This window comes from Salvelinus alpinus, chromosome 8, assembly GCF_045679555.1.
Source record: "Salvelinus alpinus chromosome 8, SLU_Salpinus.1, whole genome shotgun sequence".
NCBI classification, from domain to species: Eukaryota; Metazoa; Chordata; class Actinopteri; order Salmoniformes; family Salmonidae; genus Salvelinus; species Salvelinus alpinus.
The window spans coordinates 51,303,832-51,323,656 of NC_092093.1; the positions used below are offsets into that span (position 1 = coordinate 51,303,832).

Consider the following 19,825-nt stretch of genomic DNA (forward strand, 5'->3'; position numbering starts at 1 on the left):
GGAAAGCTGCCGCGGTCATCCCCCTCTTCAAAGGGGGACACACTCTAGACCCAAACTGCTACAGACCTATATCTATTCTACCCTGCCTTTCTAAAGTCTTTGAAAGCCAAGTTAACAAACAGATTACCGGCCATTTCGAAACTCACCGTACCTTCTCCGCTATGCAATCTGGTTTCAGAGCTGGTCATGGGTGCACCTCAGCCGCGCTCAAGGTCCTAAACGATATCATAACCACCATCGATAAGAGACATTACTGTGCAGCCGTATTCATCGACCTGGCTAAGGCTTTCGACTCTGTCAATCACAGCATTCTCATCGGCAGACTCAATAGCCTTGGTTTTTCAAATGATTGCCTCGCTTGGTTCACCAACTACTTCTCCGATAGAGTTCAGTATGTCAAATCGGAGGGCCTGTTGTCCGGACCTCTGGCAGTCTCTATGGGGGTGCCACAGGGTTCAATTCTCGGGCCGACCCTCTTCTCTGTACACATCAATGATGTCGCTCTCGCTGCCAGTGATTCTTTGATCCACCTCTACGCAGACGACACCATTCTGTATACATCTGGCCCTTCGTTGGACACTGTGTTAACTAACCTCCAGATGAGCTTCAATGCCATACAGCTCTCCTTCCGTGGCCTCCAACGGCTCTTAAATGCAAGTAAAACTAAATGCTTGCTCTTCAACCGATCACTGCCAGCACAAGCCCGCCCGACCAGCATCACTACTCTGAACGGTTCTGACTTAGAATATGTGGACAACTACAAATACCTAGGTGTCTGGTTAGACTGTAAACTCTCCTTCCAGACTCACATTAAACATCTCCAATCCAAAGTTAACCTCTTTGGGCTGCAGGGGCAGTATTGAGTAGCCTGGATAAAAGGTGCCCATTTCAAACGGCCTCGTACTCAATTCTTGCTCGTACAATATGCATATTATTATTACTATTGGATAGAAAACACTCTCTAGTTTCTAAAACCGTTTGAATTATATCTGTGAGTAAAACAGAACTCATTTTGCAGCAAACTTCCTGACAGGAAGTGGAAAATCTGAAATCGATGCTCTGTTCTAGGGCCTGCCTATAAATGTGCTTGATATTTATTAGTATACATGCACTTCATACTCCTTCCACTAGATGTCAACAGGCAGTGAGAGAAGAAATGGAGTGTATAACATGATCTGAGGTTTGAATAAAAGCTCTTGGCATGACGTGACCCCAATTTCCTGTTTTCTGGAACGCGCGAGAAGGGACCTGGTATTGCCTTCTGTAAAGCTGTCGTTATAGACGACTAATATCTCCGGCTTTGATTTTATTTGATACATGTGACAATATCATCGTAAAGTATGTTTTTTCAATATAGTTTTATTAGATTATTGAAATTTTTTCGGGACGTTAGGCGTGTTGCTTTGTCTGCGTTTGTTCAGGAAGGAGAGCTTCGCGCCACTTTGCTAGCTTTCCGTGCTAATTGACTGGAGAAGAGGACATTCTAAATCCAAACAACGATTGTTCTGGACAAAGGACCCCTTGTACAACATTCTGATGGAAGATCATCAAAAGTAGGACCCATTTTATGATGCTATTTCATATATCTGTCGAACATATGAACTAGTAGTTTGCGTGTCGTAATGAATAAACTGCATGTCGTAATGAAGTTATTTTTAGAATTCTAACACGGCGATTGCATTAAGAACTAGTGTATCTATCATTTCCTATACAACATGTATTTTTTAGTAATGTTTATGAATAGTTATTTGGTCAGAATATGTGAGTGTCAGAAAAATATCCGGACGTTGTGGGAAAAAGATGCTACGTTAGCACAATGTATAACCACTGATTTCAGCTCTAAATATGCACATTTTCGAACAAAACATAAGTGTATGTATAACCTGATGTTATAGGACTGTCATCTGATGAAGCTTATCAAGGTTAGTCAAAAATTATATATATTTTGCTGGTTTGTTACGATCGCTAACTTTTGCTGCTGGTAAATGGCTTGTGTTTCTGGCTATTGTGGTAAGCTAATATAATGCTATATTGTGTTTTCGCTGTAAAACACTTAAGAAATCGGAAATATTGGCTGGAATCACAAGATGCCTGTCTTTCATTTGCTGTACACCATGTATTTTTCAGAAATGTTTTATGATGAGTATTTAGGTATTTGACGTTGGTGTCTGTAATTACTCTGGCTGCTTCGGTGCTATTTCTGACGGTAGCTGTGATGGTAGCTGCAATGTAAAACTGATTTATAGCTCAAATATGCACATTTTTCGAACAAAACATAGATTTATTGAATAACATGTTATAAGACTGTCATCTGATTAAGTTGTTTCTTGGTTAGTTTGGTTGGTTCTTGGTTAGTTAGGTTGGTTTTGTGCATGCTACCTGTGCTGTGAAAAATGTCTGTCCTTTTTTGTATTTGGTGGTGAGCTAACATAAATATACGTGGTGTTTCGCTGTAAAACATTTTAAAAATCGGACATGTTGGCTGGATTCACAAGATGTTTATCTTTCATTTGCTGTATTGGACTTGTTAATGTGTGAAAGTTAAATATTTCTAAAAAATATATTTTGAATTTCGCACCCTGCACTTGAGCTGGCTGTTGTCATAAGTGTACCGACATCGGGCTTGCAGCCCAAAGAAGTGTTAAATCTAGAATCGAGCCAATTTCTCAACAAAGCATCCTTCACTCATGCTGCCAAACATACCCTCGTAAACTGACTATCCTACCGATCCTCGACTTCAGCGATGTCATTTACAAAATAGCCTCCAACACTCTACTCAACAAATTGGATGCAGTCTATCACAGTGCCATCCGTTTTGTCACCAAAGCCCCATATACTACCCACCACTGCGACCTGTATGCTCTCGTTGGCTGGCCCTCGATTCATACTCGTCCCCAAACCCACTGGCTCCAGGTCATCTACAAGTCTCTGCTAGGTAAAGCCCCGCCTTATCTCAGCTCACTGTTCACCTTAGCAGCACCCACCCGTAGCACGCGCTCCAGCAGGTATATCTCACTGGTCACCCCCAAAGCCAATTCTTCCTTTGGCCGCCTCTCCTTCCAGTTCTCTGCTGCCAATGACTGGAACAAACTGCAAAAATCTCTGAAGCTGGAGACTCTTACCTCCCTCACTAGCTTTAGGCACCAGCTGTCAGAGCAGCTCAAGGATCACTGCACCTGTACATAGCTCATCTGTAAATAGCCCATCCAATCTACCTCATCCCCATACTGTATTTATTTATTTATCTTCCTCCTTTGCACCCCAGTATCTCAACTTGCACATTCATCCTCTGCACATCCTACCATTCCAGTGTTTAATTGCTATATTGTAATTACTTTGCCACCATGGCCTGTTTATTGCCTTACCTCTCTTATCCTACCTCATTTGCACATGCTGTATATATATTTTCCTACTGTATTATTGATTGTATGTTGTTTTACTCCATGTGTAACTCTGTGTTGTTGTATGTGTCGAACTGCTTTGCTTTATCTTGGCCAGGTCGCAGTTGCAAATGAGAACTTGTTCTCAACTGGCCTACCTGGTTAAATAAAGGTTAAATACATTTTTTTAAATACGTGTGAGGAAATCACACAATAGAACTATTATCCACAGACTAGTCAGCAGTATAAACCCATTTCTTATAGACCTAGGGTTACAGAAATCTGGTAACTATTCCAAAATATCCAGATGTGACGGAAATGCCGGTTGGTATATTCCTGGAATAAGAACGAACTCTGTGAATCTTCCAACCAGGAGTTCTGGAAAACCTGTGAATTTGGGGGAAATTACCAGATTTTTCGGCATACTATTACACTCCAGACACTTGGTTTGTGTGTATAATGAGATTAGGGGGAAACCCAAGAGGAAGATATGGGTCGAGGTCAGCAGTCCTGTGTGACTGATGCACTGATGAGCCTTCTCTGGGCAGATGGAAAGAGGAAAGACCTAAAACCGATCCACACTAACCACAGCAGCCTTAAAACCGATCCACACTAACCACAGCAGCCTTAAAACCGATCCACACTAACCACAGCAGCCTTAAAACCGATCCACACTAACCACAGCAGCCTTAAAACCGATCCACACTAACCACAGCAGTCTTAAAACCGATCCACACTAACCACAGCAGCCTTAAAACCGATCCACACTAACCACAGCAGCCTTAAAACCGATCCACACTAACCACAGCAGTCTTAAAACCGATCCACACTAACCACAGCAGCCTTAAAACCGATCCACACTAACCACAGCAGCCTTAAAACCGATCCACACTAACCACAGCAGCCTTAAAACCGATCCACACTAACCACAGCAGCCTTAAAACCGATCCACACTCACCACAGCAACCTTAAAACCAAGCCACACTAACCACAGCAGTCTTAAAATCGATCCACACTAACCACAGCAGTCTTAAAACCGATCCACACTAACCACAGCAGTCTTAAAACCGATCCACACTAACCACAGCAGCCTTAAAACCGATCCACACTAACCACAGCAGCCTTAAAACCGATCCACACTAACCACAGCAGCCTTAAAACCGATCCACACTAACCACAGCAGCCTTAAAACCGATCCACACTAACCACAGCAACCTTAAAACCAAGCCACACTAACCACAGCAGTCTTAAAACCGATCCACACTAACCACAGCAGTCTTAAAACCGATCCACACTAACCACAGCAGTCTTAAAACCGATCCACACTAACCACAGCAGCCATAAAACCGATCCACACTAACCACAGCAGTCTTAAAACCGATCCACACTAACCACAGCAGTCTTAAAACCGATCCACACTAACCACAGCAGGAACACATTTACAATAACTCCTGAGAAGAGTATCTCTCTCTCCCTCTGTGTGTGTGTGTGTGTGTGTGTGTGTGTGTGTGTGTGTGTGTGTGTGTGTGTGTGTGTGTGTGTGTGTGTGTGTGTGTGTGTGTGTGTGTGTGTGTGTGTGTGTGTGTGTGTGTGTGTGTGTGTGTGTGTGTGTGTGTGTGTGTGTGTGTGTGTGTGTGTGTGTGTGTGTGTGTGTGTGTATAAAGACACACCGCTCTGCTGAGGGAACCTCTCAACACTTTCTTTTGAAGCGAGGGATGTGAAAAAGAAAAGAGAGAAAAATAGAAAAACCTTGCACAGACAAGAGCCCACATCTGTCTGAGATCAGACAAGCCTTTAGCTACACCATCCTACTGTACACCCCCTTTACCAAGCCCTACTCTAAACCCACCGTGCTAACAGACTAGCCTTTAGCTACACCATCCTACTGTACATCCCCTTTACCAAGCCTTACTCTATATCATCTGTGCTAACTGACTAGCCTTTAGCTACACCATCCTACTGTACACCCCCTTTACCAAGCCCTACTTTATATCCACCATGCTAGCAGGCTAGCCTTTCGCTACACCAGCCCACACCCCTTGGCACTCACCCAGGTCCACTTTTAACCCAACATGCTAACAGGCTAGCCTTTCGCTACACCAGCCCACACCCCCTGGCGCTCACCCAGCCTGGCTCGGAAGTGTGTGAGAGAGTAGTAGCACTCAACAACTGTGTCAAAGCTCGGGAATTATACCGGATTCTCACACTCACATACCCCTCAAAACCAAAAGTGGTTCACACACAAAGTAGGCAAATAAATTAAGATGTGTCTTTGGCAATCGTAATGAGTTTTCATCAGGGAAATACTTCCCTCTACAGTAGGGAAATGCTCAACATCTGTGTGTCTCTTTGTCAGTCCCTCTCAAACCAACCTGACCCTTCAACACAGAGTGAGTCCTCAAACCAACCTGACCCTTCAACACAGAGTGAGTCCTCAAACCGGGATTGCTTGGAAACCTGGGAATTTTAACTACTAAACCATTTAAAACGACACCAAAAATTGTTTGGTGAAAGTTTAATACCTGCATCTTAAAATTGACGACTAAACCATTTAAATCTTGTCTCTAATACAGGACGACTCTGTTAAAACGAGTTGCAGATATCCCTCCCCACTGATTCCATGGCTATGACATTTGAAGAAGCGTCCATTCTCTCTAATGGCCGTGCGTTTAGCTGTTGTCACACATCATTCATTCTGCCCTGCAGCTGTGAAACCACCTCGGTGACCATGGAAACCAAGAGTCGGTTGGGGAAGAAAACACAAAATGGCCACAGCTGATGTCATAGCCTGGGAATAGCACCTGTCTCCTCCATCTATCAGGCACACTACTGTGTAGACTGGGGCTGTGTCCCAAATGGCACCCGGTTCTGTTTACAACTACCCTACTATCGATAGGGTTCTGGTGGAAAGTGGTGCACTTTGTAGGAAATTTGAGATGCACAAAAGGGCTTCGATAGAGAGGTCACAACCTCTGAGAGACCATGTTGATGGACAAATGTTAAAATGTCCCCTTCAAGCCGTGATTCCCATGGCCAAAACAATACGCATGCAGTCATCCATTATCCTGATGGTTTTGGGACCGTATTTGAGGGATTCTTTAGATTTTTTTTTTTTTACTTGACTAAATAGAGTAACAAATGATAAATGCATCCCCCTGGTTTCAGATAGCCTTGTGACTTCGCACTCTGGCTGGCATCCCAAATGGGTCCTGGTCAAAAGAAGTGCACTATATAGGGAGTACACTCTCAGAGAAAAAAAAGGTGATAACTTCAACCTAAAAGGGTCTTTGGCTGTCCCCCGATTGAAGAACCTTTTAAATAACACTTTTTGGGTCCAGATAGAACGCTTTCCACAGAGGGTTCTACATGGAACGCAAAAGGGTTCTACCTAGAACCAGAAAGTGTTCTACCTGGAACCAGAAAGGGTTCTACCTAGAACCAGAAAGTGTTCTACCTGGAACCAGAAAGGATTCTCCCTGGAACCAGAAAGGGTTCTACCTGGAACCAAAACGGGTTCTACCTGGATCCAGAAAGGGTTCTACCTGGAACCAAAACGGGTTCTACCTGAAATCAGAACGGGTTCTACCTGGAACCAAAAAGTGTTCTACCTGGAACCAGAAACGGTTCTACCTGGAACTAAAATGGGTTCTACCTGGAACTAAAATGGGTTCTACCTGAAATCAGAACGGGTTCTACCTGGAACCAAAAAGTGTTCTAACTGGAACCAGAAAGGGTTCTATCTGGAACTAAAACGGGTTCTACCTGGAACTAAAACGGGTTCTACCTGGAACCAGAAAGGGTTCTACCTAGAACCAGAAAGGGTTCTACCTGGAACCAAAAAGTGTTATCCTAGGGGGACAGCCAAAGAACCCTTTTGTAACTCTTTCCTAAAGGGTATAGGGTACCAATTGGGACAGAGACAAAGTCGTGCTTGGCCTGAAATATTCTCCTTGTAGCCAATACCTTTTCATGCTATTTAAAAAAAAATATGACAGTGAATCAGATGATACATAAATCCTATTATAAAAAATGAAATCCCCTTAGCTTGCACGTCCCTGGTTGAGTCAGTCTGTTGAATCCCTAACCCGGTGGATGGATGTCCTGCCGGACAGACGATCTACCAAGGACAGAGGAAGTCAATATTTCACCATGATATACAGACTTAGGGTCAGGTGTTTTTATCCCTCCAAAAAACATTAACCCATTCATGTTTCACTATGTATAGCAGGGATGGGCAGGCCTGGTTAGTACCACCATTCATGTTTCACTATGTATAGCAGGGATGGGCAGGCCTGGTTAGTACCACCATTCATGTTTCACTATGTATAGCAGGGATGGGCCAGCCTGGTTAGTACCACCATTCATGTTTCACTATGTATAGCAGGGATGGGCAGGCCTGGTTAGTACCACACTTACCCCCAGCCACAACACACCTGACTCCAATTATTAACTAACTAATCATGATCTTCAATTCACATAGAAATGTAAGTTATAGATCTGTCATTCTCATTGAAAGCAAGAATAAGAATCAGTAGACTATGCCTCCCGTGCTTAAGCTTTGTTTTATGAGTCTTTTACTTTCGGTTTTGTACACCGGCCTCAAACAGCTGAAAATACAATATTTTTGGGATACTGAAAATATATTTCACAGTGGTTTAGATGGTACAATGATTCTTGCTTGTTTTGCCACATAAACTGAAAAGAGGCTATAAAAATATGTAACAACCAGGAAATGGCAGAGCGAATTCTGCTTATTGCACCTTTAAATCAGCTGTGTTTGCTAGGGATGGAGAATAAATTATACTACTCCTGGAGTACTAGAGCTAGATGTAGAGAATCACAACATGAGATACAGACATAGGGTCAGGTTTAGCAGTCTTATAGTGTACAACCCCTATTCACTTGTCACTATGTTTAGCTAGATGTATAGAAGTATGATAGAGAATTACAGCATAGATGTATAGCAGTATGATAGAGAATTACAGCTTAGATGTATAGCAGTATGATAGAGAATTACAGCATAGATGTATAGCAGTATGATAGAGAATTACAGCTTAGATGTATAGCAGTATGATAGAGAATTACAGCATAGATGTATAGCAGTATGATAGAGAATTACAGTTAATGACACCTATGTTCAGGATTCAGAATGGAGCTATTCCGCGAAGGGAATCGAACCCACAACTCTACATTCTCAACTCAGCCGGGCAGGTCCAGAATAGGATAACCGGCCCGTATTCATGAAGAGTCAGAGAGTTGGATCAGATCCTCCCTCTCCATATAGTCTAATCTGTTTCTTTACAATCTAAAAGACAAAACAGATCCTAGATCAGGCTTTATGAATAAGGGTCCAGAATCAGGAACGTGATGAAAGTTCAAGGGTGAGCTGGATGAACAAAATATTCCGGAAGGTCCTGCTGACATGAAGTTTTCATGTGGAAAACGGTCAGAGATGGGATTAACGGAAGCATGGGGATGGTCCTGGATTAGGGAACATTCCTGACCACTGAGAGAGAGGGAAATGTGAGAAATACAAAGCGGAGGGGGAGAGAGAGGCCAGGAAACGTATGCCCTCTCATTGATGCCATGAATGAATATGTGTGGTGGCCCTTGGAGAGAAAAGGACACCATGAATTAGTGGAGGAACAGAGCTGAAAATACCTGCATTTTGCAAACTCTAAACAAATGGTTACACTAACACTGTATTTCTCTGTGAAGTTCCGAAGTTCCCAACGGAATGCTCTGTGAAGTTTCTAAATTCCCGACGGAACGCTCTGTGATGTTCCTAAGTTCCCGACGGAACGCTCTGTGATGTTCCTAAGTTCCCAACGGAACGCTCTGTGATGTTCCTAAGTTCCCAACGGAACGCTCTGTGATGTTCCTAAGTTCCCAACGGAACGCTCTGTGATGTTCCTAAATTCCAGACGGAACGCTCTGTGATGTTCTTAAGTTCCTGACGGAACGCTCTGTGATGTTCCTAAGTTCCCAACGGAACGCTCTGTGATGTTCCTAAGTTCCCAACAGAACGCTCTGTGGTGTTCCTAAGTTCCCAACGGAACGCTCTGTGATGTTCCTAAATTCCAGACGGAACGCTCTGTGATGTTCTTAAGTTCCCAACGGAACGTTCTGTGATGTTCCTAAGTTCCCTACGGAACGCTCTGTGATGTTCTTAAGTTCCTGACGGAACGCTCTGTGATGTTCCTAAGTTCCCAACGGAACGCTCTGTGATGTTCTTAAGTTCCTGACGGAACGCTCTGTGATGTTCCTAAGTTCCCAACGGAACGTTCTGTGATGTTCCTAAGTTCCCTACGGAACGCTCTGTGATGTTCTTAAGTTCCTGACGGAACGCTCTGTGATGTTCCTAAGTTCCCAACGGAACGCTCTGTGATGTTCTTAAGTTCCTGACGGAACGCTCTGTGATGTTCCTAAGTTCCCAACGGAACGCTCTGCTGTGTTCCTAAGTTCCCAATGGAACGCTCTGTGATGTTCCTAAGTTCCCAACGGAACGCTCTGTGATGTTCCTAAGTTCCCAACGGAACGCTCTGTGGTGTTCCTAAGTTCCCAACGGAACGCTCTGTCATGTTCCTAAGTTCCCAACGGAACGCTCTGTGGTGTTCCTAAGTTCCCAACGGAACGCTCTGTGATGTTCCTAAGTTCCCAACGGAACGCTCTGTCTCAAGAGGCAATTCATGGATACTGTGAGAAAAGAAAGGAACTGAAAGCCACCACTCAGGCTTAACGGTGTGTCTATGAATTCATCCAACTGTATTTTAACCTATACAAGGGCAATGTACTGTACATATAGATCCAGAAATAACACTGCTCATTTTCTTTAAGCAAATAACAGGCAAAAGGTGCAACAGTAGAGTCCTACATATGCATCTCAAATGATACTCTATTCCTTATTTAGTGCACTACTTTTGACCAGGGCCCAAAAGGATCAAGCTAAGTGGTTCATAGTAGCGCACTAAATAGCCAATAGGGTGTCATTTGGGAGTGGGATGCAACCCTGGTGTGAATTTGACATCCTCCCTTCAGCTGTCTGAATGCTATGGAGAGGAGTGGTGTACAGTAGCTCTCTTCCATCTCACCCTCCCTTTCTCCCTCCCTCCATCCATGTCTCCCTCCATCTCTCCATCCATCTCTTCATCTCTCCATCCATCTCTCCATCCATGTCTCCATCCATCTCTCCCTCCATCTCTCGCTCCATCTCCCTCCCTCCCTCCCCCCTCCCTCCATCCATCCATCCATCCATCCATCCCTCCCTCCCTCCCTCCCTCCCTCCCTCCCTCCCTCCCTCCCTCCCTCCCTCCCTCCCTCCCTCCCTCCCTCCCTCCCTCCCTCCCTCCCTCCCTCCCTCCCTCCATATCTTCATCTCTCCATCCATCTCTCCATCAATCTCTCCCTCTCTCCCTCTCTCCTTCTCTCCCTCCCTCCATCTCTCCATCTCTCCCTCCCTCCGTCTCTCCCTCCCTCCATATCTCCATCCATCCCGTTCTCTTTCTAGTGAACTTGGCATGGCCATCCACCAGAATGGAGCATGGATCTCAGCTGTGCCGTTAGATAATCGCTGGCCCGAAGTTACTGTTGTAATAAAAAATCACAATTTCACCCCAATTACCGGGGACTGACTAGGCCTACTCATAGCTATCAGATGTACTGGGAATATTTACAGAACAAGGAGGAGGTGTATTCTGACTGTGCTTCTGCTGCAATTTGTTATCACCACTAAACTTGGGAGAGAATTTTGTATTACATTTTTATTTATTTAAAACTTAATTTGTTTTATTATAGGGATCTGAGTCCAGATGTGATCCTAGATCTGTGGTTAGGGGCAACTTCAGCCTCGACCTGAAAGGTGAGGTTGAGGAAGAGTTGCACTGCTTAAGAAGGAAGGGAAACAAGGACAGGAAGCAAAATGGCACCAATAGGATCCTGGTCAAAAGTAGTGCACTATGTAGGGAATAGGGTGCCATAGGATCCTGGTCAAAAGTAGTGCACTATATAAGGAATAGGGTGCCATAGGATCCTGGTCAAAAGGAGTGCACTATATACAGTTGAAGTAGGAAGTTTACATATACTTAGGTTGGAATCATTGAAACTCGTTTTTCAACCACTCCACAAATGTCTTGTTAAAACCAACATATAGTTTTGGCAAGTCTGTTGGGACATCTACTTTGAGCATGACAGAAGTAAATTTTCTCACAATTGTTTACAGACAGATTATTTCACTTATAATTCACTGTATCACAATCCCAGTGGGTCAGAAGTTTACATACACTAAGTTGACTGTGCCTTTAAAAAGCTTGGAAAATTCCAGAAAATTATGTCATGGCTTTAGAAGCTTCTGATAGGCTAATTGCCATAATTTGAGTCAATTGGAGGTGTACCTGTGGATGTATTTCAAGGCCTACCTTCAAACTCAGTGCCTCTTTGCTTGACATCATGGGAGAATCAAAAGAAATCAGCCAAGACCTCAGAAAGAAATTGTAGACCTCCACAAGTCTGGTTTATCCTTGGGAGCATTTTCCAAACGTCTGAAGGTACCACATTCATCTGTACAAACAATAGTACGCAAGTATAAACACCATGGGACCACGCTTCCATCATACCACTCAGGAAGGAGATGCGTTCTGTCTTCTAGAGATGAACGTACTTTGGTGCAAAAAGTGCAAATCAATCCTAGAACAACAGCAAAGGACCTTGTGAAGATGCTGGAGGAAACAGGTACAACAGTATGTATATCCACAGTAAAACGAGTCCTATATCGACATAACCTGAAAGGCTGCTCAGCAAGGAAGAAGCCACTGCTCCAAAACCGCCATAAAAAAGCCAGACTACGGTTTTCAACTGCACATGGGGACAAAGATTGTACTTTTGGGAGAAATGTCCTCTGGTCTGATGAAACAAAAATAGAACTGTTTGGCCATAATGACCATCGTTATGTTTGGAGGAAAAAGGGGAGGCTTGCAAGCCGAAGAACACCATCAAAACCTTGAAGCACGGGGGTAGCATCATGTTGTTGGGGTTCTTTTGCTGCAGAGTGCACAGAGTACTGGTGCACTTCACAAAATAGATGGCATCATGAGGTAGGAAAATTATGTGGATATATTGAAGCAACATCTCAAGACATCAGTCAGGAAGTTAAAGCAACAAAGTCAAGGTATTGGAGCGGTCATAACAAAGCCCTGACCTCAATGCTAATTTGTGGGCAAAATTGAAAAAGCATGTGCGAGCAAGGAGGCCTACAAACCTGGCTCAGTTATACCAGCTCTGTCAGGAGGAATGAGCCAAAATTCACCCAACTTATTGTGGGAAGCTTGTGGAAGCCTACCCGAAATGTTTGACACAAGTTAAACAATTTAAAGGCAATGCTACCAAATACTAATTGAGTGTATGTAAACTTCTGACCCACTGGGAATGTGATGAAAGAAATAAAATCTGAAATAAATCATTCTCTCTACTATTATTCTGACATTTCACATTCTTAAAATTAAGTGGTGAACTGGTGGCTAAGGTGAACGTAAACTTCCGACTTCAACTGTAGGTAATAGGGTGCCATAGGATCCTGGTCAAAAGTAGTGCACGATATGGGTCATAGGGTGTCACTTGGGACACAGTCAATGCTGCTTCCCCATCCCCTGAGAAAGTGGAGGGTCCCATCCCCCCTAACCTCCACCCCGTGCCACGCCCCTGTCATGCCAGCGCTCCAGATGTCATGGGAAACGCTGACAGCTGTGGCCGAAGCATACGGGGCCGTGTGTGAAAGGACACTACAATCTGCAGAAACTCTATCCCTCTGTGAAACGCACACAGGATTAGTCACTTTTTGATAAGATCTTCGGACATTTCTATTACCAAAAGATGTGTGAGAGAGACTCGTCACAGTGGATCGTGATGTATTCTTGCCATCTAGCTAGCCTGACGATTGTTCGGAGAGGATGACAGAACTGTTTCTGTCAATGAAGTAGGCTGCGGTACAATGAAATGACTGTTTACAAGACAGTGAGATAGCTGATTTACATGGGTAGGTCGCCTGGTCAAAAGTAGTGCACTAAATAGGGAATAGGGTGCCTTTTGGGACACAAAAATGGTACAGTAGGTTTTCACTTTGCCCCTGTCCCGCTAGATAAATCAACCTCTAACATAACCGTATCATTATATTACAGTGCAGTAGGTTACAGTGTGCCCTTAGCTCAGGGCACGTTTTGGTTTGTTCACCATAGCACTACACAGCTGATTCAAATAATCAACTAATCCCACAAGCTTTGATCATTTGAAACAGCTGTGTACTGTTAGGGCAAAAAAATTTAAAAAGTGAACCCTTTGGTGTCCAGAGGAACGAGTTTGGGAAACGCTGCCTTATATTGCCTGAGAAATTGAATTAATTAATAATTAGAAAGTATTTAGGCCGATTGTTTGGAAACCATTTCAGAACATCTGGGAAATTCTACCATAAAATCATTTCCAGGTCATTTCCCAGTCATATATTGTTTATCGATGACTAACAAGTAGCGAAGAAGTAACTAGTCGTCACCATTGCCAAAGTACAGTAATGCAAAACGAGAGGTCACTCTGGTTTGGAGAGAGAGAGCGAGAGAGAAAGAGAGAGAGGGGGTGGGGAAAAGTTCTTGAAAACACAGTTGCCCTGCTAATTCTAGGACACTTAAATTAGCCGGGTGAGAGAGAGGGCAGGTTTCAGTTTTACAGAGACTTGACTTGATGTAGAGAAGGTAAGAGACTACACACTTAGTTCTGAACTCAACTTTAGATACACTTTAAGTCTACTGGTAAACTGGCACGGAACAATGGCTATATTGCTAAACTAGGAATGACATACTGAAATCCTATAGATGGATCAACTATAGGGACTTTCAAAATATTTTTGACATTTTTTAATTTTGGTTGAAGAAACAGCCTTCACACTCCTGGAGCAGAAGAAGAGCAACGTCTATTTCCGAAACCACCTAAAACAGACATAGCATCGAAGTAAGAGAGTCTATTGTTGAGGTAGTTCAATCAGGTATATCTCACCTGTAACTCTCCAGTGACTGCTCTGTCCTGCTACAGGGCACAGGTGAAACAGACAGACATGTCCACCGGCTCAGTAAGCGACGGAGAGGACATTGAGACACGTCACAAACGGACAGACGCTCCGTTCGAAAGCAGTAAAACCAAACGGAACGTTGCACAGAACCACTACGCCTCCACCGAGTACTCCGATGACGAGTTCGGTAATGACGGAGGTTACGAAGTCAAGACCAAGCGAACACGCGTCACTGCTGCTGGAGGGAAACAAGTTGTGAAAGGGCGGCAGATACAAAGGAACGCTGCAAACGCCAGAGAGAGGGCGAGGATGAGGGTGCTGAGCAAAGCGTTTTCCAGACTGAAAACAAGCCTGCCGTGGGTACCGGCCGATACCAAACTGTCCAAACTGGACACGCTGCGACTAGCATCTAGCTATATATCACACCTCCGACAGGTACTACAAGACAACCACTACGAGAGCGGCTTTGTACACCCTGTCAACCTGGTAGGAAGCATTATTTTATTTCAAACTTGTAAACTTGGGTATGAAAGACACACATTTCCGTTTTTACATTCACATTTTGGTAATTTAGCAGATGCTCTTATTCAGACTAATTCCTCTGCATGTAGAAAAATGTGCAATGTAAAGTGTTGCATCCATTGCCTTTTGATATTACTGTGAAACGGTGTGGTGAGAGTCAGACAATTTATGAGTCTACGGTGTAACTGAATACAAGGCCTTCAGAAAGTGTTCACACCCCTTGACTTTTTCCACATTTTGTTGTGTTTCAGACTGAATTTAAAATGGATTAGAATGAGATTTTGTGTCACTTGCCCACACACACAACACCCCATAATGTAAATGTGGAATTATATTTTCAGAAATGTTTATAATTGAATAAAAAATTTAAAGCTGAAATGTCTTGAGTCAATAAGTACTCAACCTCTTTGTTATGGTAAGCCTAAATAAGTTCATGAGTAAACATTTGCTTAACAAGTCACATAATAAGTTGCATGGACTCACTCTGTGTGCAATAATAGTGTTTAATATGATTTTTGAATGACTACCTCATCTCTGTACCCCACACATACATTTATCTGTAAAGTCCCTCAATTGAGTAGTGAATTTTCAAGCACAGATTCAATCACAAAGAGCAGGGAGGTTTTTCAATGCTTTGCAAAGAAGGGCACTGATTGTTAGAGAGTTACAAAAAATGTAAAATAAACATCCGCTGAATATCCCTTTGAGCATGGTGAAGTTATTAATTAGGCTTTGGATGGAGTATCAACCCAGTCACTACAAAAATACAGGTGTCCTTCCTAACTCAGTTGCCGGAGAGGAAGGAAACCGCTCAGGGATTTCAGCATGAGGTCAGTGGTGACTTTAAAACAGTTACAGAGTTTAATGGCTATGATAGGAGAAAATTTAAGATGAATCAACACCATTTTAGTTTCTCCACAATACTAACCTAAATGACAGAGTGAAAAGAAGGAAACTTGTAGAGAATAAAAATATTTCAAAACGTCCATCCTGTTTCCAATAAGGCACTAAAGTAATACTGCAAAATAAAACTGGCATAGAAATGAACTTCATGTCCTAAACAGAAAGTGTTATGTTTGGGGCAAATCTAACACAACACATCACTGAATACCACTCATCAAATTTCCAAGCATGGTGGTGGCTGCATCATGTTATGGGTACGCTTTCCATCGGCAAGGACTAGGGAGTTTTTTTAGGATAACAAGAAACGGAATAGAGCTCAGCACAGGGAAACTTGGTTCAGTCTGGTTTCCAACGGACACTGGGGGACATATTCACCTTTCAGCAGGACAATAACCTAAAACACAAGGCCAAATCTACACTGGAGTTGCTTTCCAAGAACACATTGGATGTTCCTGAGTGGCTTAGTTACAGTTTTGACATAAATTGACTTGAAAATCTATGGCCAGACTTGAAAATGGCTGTCTAACAATGATCAACAAAACAACTTGACAGAGCATGAAGAATTTTTAAAAGAATAATGTGCTAATATTGCACAATCCAGGTGTGGAAAGCTCTTAGAGTCTTACCCAGAAAGACTCACAGCTCTTAGAGTCTTACCCAGAAAGACTCACAGCTCTTAGAGTCTTACCCAGAAAGACTCACAGCTCTTAGAGTCTTACCCAGAAAGACTCACAGCTCTTAAAGTCTTCCCCAGAAAGACTCACAGCTCTTAGAGTCTTACCTGGAAAGACTTACAGCTCTCAGAGACTTACCCAGAAAGACTCACAGCTCTTAGAGTCTTACCCAGAAAGACTCACAGCTCTCAGAGACTTACCCAGAAAGACTCACAGCTCTTAGAGTCTTACCCAGAAAGACTCACAGCTGTAATCGCTGCCAAAGGTGATTCTAACATGTATTGACTCGGGGGTGTGAATACTTATGTAAATTCGATATTTCTGTGTTTCATTATCAATAAATTTGCTAACATTTCTAGAAACATGTTTTAACTTCATCATTATGGGTTATTGTCTGTAGATGAGTGAGAAAAAAATATATTTAATCAATTTCGAATTCAGGGCTGTAACACAACAAAATGTTGAATAAATCAAGGGGTGCGAATACATTCTGAGGGCACTGTATGTAGGCTAAGATACCATAATAACAGGCCTATATTGTAAATAACATATGATCCCTATTCCTGCTGCATTTTTTTGCTATATGTATTCATATGTATTTTATTTGTATTAAATCTATCTCTCTATCTGTCCACAGACTTGGCCATTTGTGGTAGGTAGATCAGAGGACAACAAGGATATTTCTGCAGCCAGACAGTGTGGAGCTACATCATAGGACAGGAGGGACCTCTCTCTGCTGGGACTGTCTTCTTCTACCATGGCTGCTGGCACCCTATTCCCTTCATAGTGCACTAAATTACTGCACTATATAAGGAATAGGATGGATGCCATTTGGGACTAATTCCAAGTATTTTTTTTGTCCTATGTCTAATACTATTAGAATATTTCGTTATTCCATATCGGTGATTTCATTATGGATCATTTATGGATCATTTTATTGTCGTCAACTTGCCAGGTGGAATTGATGTTTCTTTTATATCCACTCCAATCAGTGATGAGATGAGAAAACAGGACAGAGGAAAAACAAGATACTTTAACAGCATTGATGTTATAGACTGGCACGCTACACTGAGTGTACAAAACATTAAGAACACCTTCCTAATATTGAGTTGACCCCCCTGTTTTACCCTCAGAACAGACTCAATTCGTCGGGGGCATGGACTCTACAAGGTGTTGAAAGCGTTCCACAGGGATGCCGGCCCATGTTGACTCCAATGCTTTTCCACAGTTGTGTCATCTTGGCTGGATGTCCTTTTTGGGTGGTGGACCATTCTTGATACATGAGCGTGAAAAACCCAGCAGCGTTGCATTTCTTGACACACTCAAACCCGGTGCATCTACTACCATACCGCATTCAAATAACTTAAATATTTAGTCTTGCCCATTGGCACACAAACAAAATCCATGTCTCAATTGTCTCGAGGCTTAAAAACCCTTCTTTACCCTGTCTCCTCCCCTTCAATTTACACTGATTGAAGTGGATTTAACAAGTGACATCAATAAGGGATCATATCTTTCACCTGGATTCACCTGGTCAGAATATGTTATGGAAAGAGCAGGTGTTCCTAATGTTTTGTCTGCTCGGTATATATAGTCTGTTACTTATAATACATGGAGGAAATAGTATATGTTTCCTCCTTTAGCTTGTGGCGTACTGTGCTGCCAACTCTATAACATCACCTCAGATCTTTCCCCCCCAAAGTAAACAAAGTGTATCTTTGTATGCTTTGTTTGTTTGGTATTCAGTTTAAGTCTCTTTCAAATGTTCGTTAGCGTTCCATCTTTCTCTGATCTTCGACCTCACTCCGCCAATAGTTGATGTTTGTGTTCTTATCATTCACCTACAGGTGTCAAAAGTTTTCCCTTGGAATCAGATCACTTGTGTTCTATTCAATCTTGTGGTTTATTTGGGGGGCCAGTTTTGTTAAGTGGTCACCACTCTCCGGGCTGAGATTGTCGTCCATAAATGCTGTTTGTTTGTACGACCGTTCGTTTGATAGGGCTACGGGCACCCAGAATTTGCCTGCCCTTTTTTTTCAGTGGGCAGCAGAAGAGGAAGTATTTCTAGTTCTGCCTTGGTTACTGGAATTTCTGTGTACATGAAGGATGTTTTTGTTAAATTCAAGGGGCAGTTTTTCTGGGGGTGTTTTGTACCATGATGTGTATTTTGACTATAAAAGTGGGTCCAATATTCCACTGACATTCAGGAGGATTGTGGTTGGATTTTGCAGCCAAATATTTGGAGGCAGATTTTGATAAGGGGTTAAATTTGTCTATTGTTTTCTTTATTGAGTAGTATTTTCTGTTGAGACAACATCTAACACTGACAGACTATGCTGTAACTCCTGTTCTGTTGAGACAACATCTAACACTGACAGACTATGCTGTAACTCCTGTTCTGTTCGTGCTCTAGATTGCTCAAACTGTGTTGCAAATTCATCCATATAGATATTAAACCATGTCGGTCTCAGATTGGTGACCCCAGTGTGAAAAAAATCGGTGTGTTTTTTTAAAAACAATTATATCACAAAATGTATTTTCATTGTGTTTTTTTAATCTATATTTAACTTAAGAACTAATTCTTATTTTCAATGAGGGCCTAGGAACAGTGGATTAACTGCCTTGTTCAGGGGCAAAACAACAGAGGGATTTGATCTTGCAACCTATTGATTACTAGTCCAACAGTCTAACCACTAGGCTACGTGCCATCCCCAAAATGCACTATTTGTGAGCATGTTCATCATCTTGTATTAAATCTGCCGATAAGCGTCTGGAATGGCCAGCTTCTTCAAAGCGACAGAGGGGACACTCTTGAAGCAAGATAAGGAGAACATTTCCTTAATGAGAAAGCTTTGTTATGAGGAGGAAACAGCTGTTTATTTATGGTTGTTATGCATTGTCTGTTCTGCTCCTGATCTAAACCCAGTACTTGGTGTTTCGTTACTTCAAACCATGCTGTAAACAGCACCGTACAATAATGCTTTACACTGGATGCAGTTTTGTGTTTTGTTTCCATTCATGTGGAGAATAGAGAATAAGGAACCGGCCTATGTCATACATGTCACGCCTGCTCCCGCTCTCCCTCCCTGGCTCTCGAGGGCGCCAGGCTGCCCAGCACTACGCACTCCTGCCACCGCCATTAAGCACAACCGCTCCCCTCGTCACGCGCATCAGCGATTCATTGCACTCACCTGGACTCAATCACCTGTGTTTATTTCCTTCCCCTATATCTGTCTGTTCCCCAGCTCTGTTCCCCGCTTCAGCATTAATTGTCGTTTGTCGTTGTGTTACCCGGTTCT

The 19,825-nt window shown here is 42.8% G+C and overlaps 1 protein-coding gene across 1 annotated transcript; it reads left to right on the forward strand.

Moving 5' to 3' along the window:
* The first annotated feature begins 14,040 nt into the window (after positions 1-14,040).
* Positions 14,041-19,022, forward strand: LOC139583255 (musculin). Its single transcript, XM_071414115.1, has 2 exons — positions 14,041-14,913; positions 17,164-19,022. Exons 1-2 carry the CDS (start codon positions 14,473-14,475, stop codon positions 17,239-17,241), a joined length of 519 nt encoding a protein of 172 aa, XP_071270216.1. The 5' UTR covers positions 14,041-14,472; the 3' UTR covers positions 17,242-19,022.
* Positions 19,023-19,825: the final 803 nt, after the last annotated feature.